General features: G+C 29.1%; 1 protein-coding gene across 1 annotated transcript; it reads right to left on the minus strand.

The window, feature by feature from the left end:
• Positions 1-440: 440 nt before the first annotated feature.
• LOC149520000 (uncharacterized) lies at positions 441-963 on the minus strand. Its single transcript, XM_089742786.1, has one exon. It carries the CDS (start codon positions 932-934, stop codon positions 467-469), a length of 468 nt encoding a protein of 155 aa, XP_089598912.1. The 5' UTR covers positions 935-963; the 3' UTR covers positions 441-466.
• Positions 964-10,267: the final 9,304 nt, after the last annotated feature.

The following is a 10,267-nucleotide window of genomic DNA, read 5'->3' on the forward strand; positions in this document are numbered from 1 at the left end:
AACCATTATTCAGGAATAAGATTGGTAATTGTGGTATATTCAAGAAAATGTGGAATAAGAAATTCATGCAATGCCAAAGTCAATACATTTTGCTTCAACATTGACAAAAGCAAAGTAAAATTGATCATCAACATATAAGCACCTTTTTGGCCCAATGATATCTCATTCCTCTAGCTGATGTGTTATATTTAATTCTGACATCTAGATAGCCTGGGTGGATGGATGGAATAAAGTTAGTTTAGGACATTGTATAACCCAACCAAGAAAATATGAATCATGCACTTTAACTACATTCAGATGACTGAATAGCCATCGCTGTATCATCTCCTAGCCAGTGCTAAAATGCAAAGTTTAAGTTAATAGTTGCTGTTGTTATTCTCCTCAGCATAATAGTCAAGTTAAAGCTCAGAGAAAATGAACAAGAGAAAAAGGCTTACAGCTTAACCAAATTTAACTCCTTAAACATTCAACAACACTTCTTAATCGAGATAGGAGCAGCTGCACAAATTGCTGATCGACAATTACAAGATTTTAACGAACCAATACGCATAAACGACACTACTGATACCACGACGGTCTTAACCTTGAGCACCATCTTCTTTAGTTTCGTTGACTTTGTCTTAGGTTGTTCCCAATTATTGTCCACTGCTGATAACTTGTATGATCTCAGGAAAATCTGCCTTTTCTTGGCCCGGTCTCGCCTGTAAGTTAAGGAAGCCACCATACTTCCAGCTCCTCTCTTGGAAAACGTCCTAAATTGACCAATATTTTCTTCCCTTGTTTCTTTGTTTTGATCCAAGAGCTCGTAGCCATCAACTCTATGACTAAAATTAGATGTGGCATTTCGGACAAGAGTGTTCATGGCTACCAAACTAGCAACTCTGCAACTGCGAGATAGTGTATGGAAGATGATCAATCTTGATGGTATCGTCATATATAGGAAAGGGTCGTTTTCAATGCGTAATTTAGTTTATAAAATCAAATTTCAATTTGATGCTAATAAACTTGTTGAAATCAACCTTTGACACTAGAGAAGGCGGCTACAATGCTATGAACTGATTAAATTTGTACAACCAGTCAATTGACCAAATAGCATTCTGTATGTTAGGTAACATCACAATCAAGTACCTCATGTACTACACGTGGCAGTTTCCACAGAAGGAACGGTTAAGATCTGTCTGAACAAGGTTCAGTTCAAAGATGGGCAGTAAGAAAGTCTACTACTAATAAAAGTTATCAAAGGAACAATTAATAGGATTTAATTTTTTCTTCCCTATTGGTTGTTGTTGACACTTGACCAAAAGTGATTAATTAAGTGGTTGTGTGTGAATAAACTTTGAGTAATATGAAAGTTGGAAACTTAGCTAAGTTAATTATGTAATTATTGTAGTATTTTATAGGGTTAAAATTCAAATATCAATTTATATATATTATTTTATATCTACAATTAAAAAAAAAACGAGTAAAATGAGTAGATTCAACCATTATAAAAAAATAAATAAATTTTATTTATACAAACCATGCATGTATCTATTTACTCATATTTTTTTTAATGAAATTATTTAATTAGTCACATTCTATTTCTTTAAAAAAAAAAAAAATTCATCAGATTTTAACCATATCTAATAATGTTAATTTTATCTAAATTTAATGAAAATTTTGATTTTTTACTAGAATTGAATAAGATTAGGTATTAAATTTGGAGATGGAGATGAAAATATATATCATTTTAAATTTTTTGAAATATAGATACAGAGGTAGATAATATAACATACATTTCGTACTTATATTCGTACCATATATTTATATTTATATATTTAGTAAATAAAATTTTATTTTAAATTAATTAGAACTAATATATTTTTATTTAAATTTATATATTTCTAAAAAATTATATAATGTATAAAATAAAAATTAAAAAAGATAAAAAATTATTTCTTATTTTTTATTTTTTAAAAAGATGTGTATAAAATTACTTGTACCTATTAAATATTCATGAAAAAGGGGATAAAATTAAAATACCCATTGATTACCAATAAAGATATTGATATCATATAAAAAATAAAAGTAAAGAATACTGTATTCGTCTCATTCCCTACGTCAATCCTCAACCGATTTTAATGATGTCGATTCCTTAATCAATTAATTTATAATATTATTGAAATTCCTACAACTTGAATTAAGAAATTCCCAAATATTTCTCACCTAACCTAGCAAGTATTTGTTAAGTGAAGTGGGAAAAACTTTTATCTATTAAGACAAGTACTAAACCTAACGCTTACATCCAAAATGAGACCAGTACTAAATCTAACATTTACATAAAAAATTTCACTTTGGGATAATTACGATGTTCAAAAAATTCGTAAAAAAAAAGGATATATGTGACAAATTATTGATAATCAAATGTCACCCTCTAATTCTAAAAGGCTAAAATTACTATACTTTTAAACCTATACACGGCAGTTTTCAATTTAATGCCGTAAGCTGGGCAGTCTAGTCCAATTGTTTGACCAAGGAAAATAAATCCAAGGGTTCATTGGTTGTCATGACTTCAATTTTTAGATTTGTTGGTGTAACTTTCCATTGGACTTAGTCTATAGACTAAGGATATTAAGCAGAAAATGCTAAGATCGAATGATAGAATCGAGGAAGAAGGAATTATTATTTAAGTTAAGAAACAAAAATATATTTGGGGATTAAAATAAGGGTCGTTTGCAAATTGCTAACATGAAAAGAAAATGAGAAACTTCTAACTCCATTTTCCTTTTCCTCGGTATGCAACCTAATCCCTTTTTTGGCAAAGAAAATAAAAACCCTAATCTCTCCTTCTTTTTCCCTTTTAAGAAAACATCACCTCACAGTCAAATAACCACCAAAACACCCACTTAGGAATCACCCTCACACTCTAAACAACCAACATAGACAAAATAGTACAATCAGTAATAGAGAAGAACACATTAGGAGAGCAATACACCACAAAAAAAAATTAGAGACAGAATAAAAGAGTGTCTTTAAGATTTTGGTTTGGGTTTTCGAAACTTGATTTTTGGAGAAAAAGAAAGTCACAGGGAGCAGAACATATTTATAGAAAAAAAAAAAAAAAGGTTTTTTGAGTGATAAAAGATGGCTTTTTGGGACTTTGAAACCGATAGCTTCAAGTTCAGTCTACGAAGATATACAGGTTTTTAGGAAAATCTAATATGATAAAAGTGTCTGGGAGGGAAAGAGAAATTTTGGATGCAATTTGGTGCTGAACGGTGATAATAATCAATATTTTGCCAAAAAGTGGTTTCAATAACATTTTAAAGTTATTATATAAAATAATATTTTAATCCTAATATATTGAAAATCATAAATAAAATTGTTAATGGTTACATTTAATACAATCTCATTATTATAGTAAATAATAAATTAATTATTTTTTTATAGTTAATATTAATAGCATTTGAATTTGAACACTAAAATTAAGAGTTTGAACACTCAATCAATAAATCAATTACTATTAACATATCAAGGACATGGGGCTACAAACTATTATTTAAATGTATCATTATTGCTTGACATGACACGAATAATGTCGTGTCTTAACTGTATCGATACAATTAAGACACAAAACATGATTATACTAAACTTATACACAATTTTTTTTGTCATTTTTATGTCATATGTAAAATTATAAGATCTAATTATTAGAGATAATTCTGTTATTATTAAAAAAGATTCATTCATTCATTCATAATTTTTTAATCCTTTTTATTTATCTTTTTATTATTCTATTTTTATGAAAACTTTTGTATTGAACATTAACACTCTATTACTTTGACAGTATTTTGGAAAAATATTTTCACCTAGAGATTTTAAGGACTTGTTACTCGAACATTTTTAATATTTCTTCCTTAGAAATTTTCATTCATATTATTTTACTTTATATATGTATTTTTTATTTTTTTTGAAAAATTAATTTACCATATTTTTAACTATAGTTTTTTATTTTAAAAAATGTATTTATTATAGGAATGTATCGATAAACAAGTAAATAACTTAATAAAAATATATAAAAATAAATAATAATAAAAACAAAGAAGAAATTACCTAAAAATAACTACTCAACATCAATCAAATGATCCAAAAAACGGTTTGGTCTGGTTTAAACAATTTAACTTTATTTTTTGAGGTCTAAAGCAGTTTTATGGCAGTGGGTGGTTCAGCTCAGTGATGGTTTGAGCATCTTTTGTGTGTCAAGGTTTTAACCATTCTAGAATTGGTTCAACTAGATCAGTTTAGATTATTGGGTTTTTTTTAGGCTATAAAAGTCAAAAATATTTTTTTCTTTCATTTTTTTCCTTTTTTTTTTTTCTCTCTAAAAGAGATAGCTTCTCTTTTTATAAGCTAAAGACCTATCGACGAATTCAAGGCCACTCGAAAATCGGCCAATCACCACCATTGGCCACAATGCACTATAGTTCACCATCAGTCACCAATGTTAAAATTTTTTTTAAAAATCCCCAAAAAATTTCTTTTGATCACCTTTTCCTTATTTTGGCCTTAGTTTTACCAAAAAAATCCACCAAAATACCAAATCCAAGTTGAAAGTCGAGGCTTCAATACCTTAAAAAACCTCATTTCATCACTCTGTTCGTCGTCAGCTTTTTTATGTTTCTCCTATTTCCTTGCTTATCATTCTCACCAAATTTTAGGCCTCAAAATCTTTGAAAATCCCCTAAATTGAAGCCTTCTCCCTTTTTTTTTTGGTGATTTTGTCTTTTTTTTCTTTTGTTGCTTTCAAAGCTGCTTCTCTCTACTTTCAGGGGATGTGTTTGATTTTTTTTTTTTTGGGTTTTCAATTTTGAGAATGGTGGTGTATAATGGTTCATAAGGGGTTAGGTTTTTGGTCACTAGGAAGGTTTAGGAAATGGTTAATAGTGGCAAGAGGTTCGGTGCAATGTGGTTTTTAGATATATGGCTATTTGGCTATAAATGAGGTTTTTTGGTTGGTAAAAGGGTTTTGGTGGTAATAGCAGTAGAAGAGGGTTTAGGCTTTTGGTTCTAGTATGGCAGGTGTTAATAGAGGGTCATTTGGAGAAGCTATTCGACTGATGGTATTTGAGGGTGGTAGGGGCCTTTAGTGGCAAGGTTGGCTTTTGATGGAGGTTGGCCTTGATTGAGTCCTAAGATTTTGGTAGGGATATGAAGAACTAGATTCAGCTGGCCTTTTTAGGGTTTTGGCAAAGTTGATTCTAATGATTGTTGGTAGTTTCTGTGGTTGAAGATAAAATAATAGTTGCAATAGAGGTTTTGGTGGTGGTCTATGGGGATTGTTTTAGCTTTGTGAATTAGGAATAAGAATGGTATGTTTTTGGTTCTCTAGGGTAAAAATTGGTTGTGGCTTTCTTGCTTGTGCTTTAGCTATTAAAGTTGATGATGGTTAATTATGGATTTAGTGGTGTAGGAATTATAGTAATTCAATAGTGATGAGGAGAGGTTTGAGTGATAGGAGATACGTAATGGATCTTGTAGACACTCATTTTGTCTAGGAAAAAGTAGAAGTTATTTCGAATTGATTCCCAATTCTATTTGGATACATTAGGCCTAATTAAGTTTTAATCCAAATAATTTTATTTATTTATTTATTACTTTATTATTATTTTTTTGGTTCTTTTTCTTTTTTGGTCTTTTTGGCCAAAAGTCTTAGTGCATTAAATGCAACACATGTACCACCACCTCTAAGTCTCAAATTTTAGTCGATTGGTTACACTGCCACCTATCAACTGTTGGTAGCCACCTTAACAACTAGCCTAACTCTAGGCAAGCAAATTTCAACAAAAAAATCCCAGATTATATGGCATTTTGGATTTTATTTGACTTTATAAATAAAGCATCCCACCAAAGAGGATGACAAAGAGAAAAAACTTAAAAGAGAAATTCTACCAAACCAAAGTTTCCTAAAAAAAAAAAAAGAGAGAAAGCTCTACTAGACAAAATTTTTTTCAAAGCTGAAGCCCTTTTCGAGCCCCTTCCCAAACAAAAAAAAGACTAACAAAAAAAAAAAAAAACATAGCTCATAGTAGTAGGGAACCATAACACTAAAAACAAAATTTTTAGCTAAAACTTTTAGTCTTGCTCTAGACCATTCAAGGTTGTTTCTTGCGAAAATGAGGCCAGATCGAAACTCAAAGGGCTGAGAGGAATCTTTTGTCATTTTTTGAAAAATTTTTGGTTATCGATGATTGGGCTAGTGATGAAGGGGTGGTGGCCAACATGGCAATTGGTCATCGAAATCTAAAAAGAGTGATGGTTGGCTGAGATTTTTTTTTTAAAGAGAAAAAATCTTTTTTTAGAGAGAAAGAACGCAAAAATAAATGAAATAATTTTTTTTGGATTTTTATATAGCAAAAAAAAAAAAATGAAACAACGCTATTTTGCCTCAAGAGGAAAATTGCATGTCGACCCAACCTTGACTTGGAGTTTATATACCAAATCATGAGCCAGTTTACTGTTACCTTCCCTAGACCAATCCAATTGAATTGGATTTGAACCATAAAGAATCGAATTAGACTGGGCTAGAGTGCTACTGAATTAGGTTGAACCATTTCTAAATCAAGATATGACTGTTTACCTTTGATTGACAATGACCTATGTTGACTTGCATTAACTTCGACGTTGACTCATTGTTGAACGATCAAAATTTTGTATTTTTAAAAAATATTTTTATCCTATTTTGATTTTTTAGGGCTATTTAGTATTTTTATTATTTAATTTACAATTAGTGATATTTTAAAATAAATATAATAAAATAATAAATTTAAATTTTAGAATAATGAATGAATAAAAATAAATAATGAAAAATGAATAAAATATGATAAAATAACAATAAAGTCACAAGTGTTGATTTTATTAAAAATATTCATGCTAAGAAATTTTTTAAAATATTCTAAAAGTGTTAGAAATATTTTAAAATTAAAAAAAATACTAATAAAATAAAATCACAAGTGATGATTTTATCAAGAGATTTTCTTGAAAATTTACCAAGAGTGTTGGGAATATTTTTGAGAATTTTTCTACTAAAATAAATAAAATGATAAAACAACAATAAAATCATAAGTTGTGATTTTATTGAAAATAGTTATACAAAGAAAATTTCGAAAATATTATAAAAGTGTTGAAAATATTTTAGAATTTTTTCAAATATAAAATAATAACAATAATATTCACTTCAAATAAATAGCTAGAATTAAATAAATACATAATAATAATAATAATAATAATAATAATAATAATAATAATAATAATAATAATAATACAATTGGTGATTTTTATTTCAAAATTTTGCCAAAAGTATTAGTAAGATTTTTAAAGATCTTTTCAATAAAAAAATAAAAAATAAAAAATATTTAAATTGTTAAGGTAAGTAAAATTTTACAAGAATAAAAGTCACGATTAGTGATTTTATCAAAATTTTCTAGGCAAATAATTTTCTCAAAATATTCCAAAAGTTTTTGAAATATTTTGGGAATTTGATCAATAAAATTCTTACTTCCCTTAATAATAATATAAATAATAAATAAATATTTCAAAGTTGATTAAAATTTTCATCGACAATAAACTTAAGAGGAAGTCACAAGTTGTGATTTTTTTCTGAATTTTTTAAAATTAGAAAAAAAGGTTGGTGTAAGAGAATTGTGATTTATTTTGAAAGTATTAAAATGAATATGAAGGTGGAGCCCTTTCAAGGAAATAAGTGATTTCGTTGAATACTCTTGACGTAAAGAGATTTCTTAAGTTATACCAAAAGTGTCGGGAGTAGCTCAAAAAATTTTCAATAATAATAAAATAATAAATAATAAAATATTAAGTAAAAAGCTATTTAAACAAGACTATTTTAGGATTTTATAAAATTAATTGGTACTATTTTTGGATGGGCACTGTGAAGGTACTATAACTTTCTCTATGCGTAACTATACTTTTGAACCTAACCTTGAATTCATAGACAAAAAGATAAGATTGGTGGCCAATAACACCACAACAAAAAAGATTGATGGCGACTCCTGATTTTTATGTCTAATGATTGAGTTCTCAAACCAATACGTTATGATAGCTTGGTGACTCCACTGAAAACTGAGAGAGTCAAACCAAAAAATAATTTTATATGATCCTAGGTCTTGGTTGAATAGTCTAGTTTTCTTTATTCATCATTTTATTGATTCATTTGACTAATTTCTCCTTTATTTGTTTATGTATTTGTTTGAAAGATGTTTAATAATCTATTCCTTAACACACTGTATGTGCATATCATAATATGAACTCTAGAGCCAGGCTCTATCTTTTTTAGGAAAAGATAGAGTACTTATACTTTCGTAAGGTGTTAACCTCTATAATGGTTAGCGAAATACCTCTACTAAAATTGAATCCTTACTATTTAAAGCTTGTAATGGGTAAAGATTGAAGTGCTTTATTAGTTTAGTGTGGTTGACAATGAGGAACAATTTAGGAACCTCTAGCTTGTTATCCTAACCTAGCATATAAATGACCTTGGAAGCCTATCTTAGGATAGAGCCATAACTACTTATAATTTAGAATTGTCCTAAACACATAAGGACACATGAAGGAACAAACTGTAATTGTTCAAATATCTTATTATTTGTTTCATGCATCATCACATCTTCATACATGGAGTTATTTGCCATATACGAATTTTGACAAAAAGAATCTTAATTACATTAATGGAAAGCTTAGAGAAGTTTCAATTTGTATCGATCCAACATGATGCCTTGAAAATCGATCAAAAAATTCATAAAGTAAAGAAGAAGACTATTTATCAGTAGATTATGTGTCCACTCTTTATAAGAAGATATTTGAAGCAAAATGACCTTTCCAATCTGGCTTTGATTTGGAAGCAATGGAACAACACTGTGTGAGAAAAATTTCAAGAGAAATATGGAAACTTAGCATCACTTCACTTGGTAAAGGTAGATGAACAGCTTATTAGAGCCATGATTTAGTTTTGGAATCCTTTATACAGATACTTCATGTTCAATGAGGTAGATATGGTGCCCATAATTGATGAGTATTCCATGTTGCTTTACCTATGCCCTTCATATCTCAACAAAGTTTATCAACAAAATAAAAACATAGGCTACTATAAAAAACTTGTTGTGATAATGAAAATCAATGTGGAAGAGGTTGAAAAACATATTAAAGGAAAAAGCGAGAATGCATATATTACATATAATTTCTTACACAATTAACTCATCAAAACTACAAATGACAAACGACACATGACTTTGTTTGTTCTAGCTATGTATGGGATGGTGGTACTCCGAAAAAGACTTGGATATATAAACATAGTAGTGTTGGATTTTTTAGAGCAAATTGAGAACAACATCAATTTGGCACCAATTATTTTGGCAAAAACCATCAAATCCTTGCATTTCTTTCAACAAAAAAGAAAGGGTCATTTTATAGGGTGTATATAACTCTTATATGTGTAGATAAAAAGTCACTTTGAAACCAAAGAGTGCAAATTTCATAAACCTTATCTGGCCTCTAGCATTCTCTTTAAGAAATTTTATGAGATCAAATGGCTGGAACTAAAGTCTGAGAAATAATGAATTTCTTATTTAGGAGACTTAATGAGCCTTGGGCACCCTGGATGCCAAATGATTCAATACTTCAAAACTATGGGGACAAACATTGGGTTCCGTTTTTAAGCGTTTAGGGTGTGATCAGTTACGCCCCACTTATGGTGTTAAGATGGTTTGGATATGAATAGTTTGTTCCCATGACACATGGACTTAATTTGTTAGGTTTTATCTATGATGAACCGTATTCCATAAAAATGGCTAGAAAGATTGTCCAAGGATGGAAACAGACGAAAAGAATTGATCGAGTCAAACACACTGACAAAATCAACCTAGAATATTTTGTGTGGCACGTTAGATGGGCTAAATATGTTGTGATTCCAGAAGAAGATAGTCCAAGTAGCCTATCTTGTCTAGTTTTTCCAAAGCCTCAAGATTTGTTGCTAGAAGCAAAAATTGCAAAGTGAAAGTTACAGGAAGAAAATAAAGAATTAAAACACAAAAAAAAATGGCTCAAAAAGAGATGGATGAAAGTATGCAGCGACAAGACAAAAAAATATAATAGCTTAGTCAAGATAGAAATGGATGGAAAAATTTATTCTTTGATTTAAATAAGACATATTCATCTACCATTCCTGAACAAGCTCGACTCCTAAAAGAGAATGAACAATTACAAGCAAAAATACAAG

Source organism: Durio zibethinus, chromosome 2 (genome assembly GCF_047325235.1).
Source record: "Durio zibethinus cultivar Kanyao isolate XHJ-2024 chromosome 2, ASM4732523v1, whole genome shotgun sequence".
Lineage (NCBI taxonomy): Eukaryota > Viridiplantae > Streptophyta > Magnoliopsida > Malvales > Malvaceae > Durio > Durio zibethinus.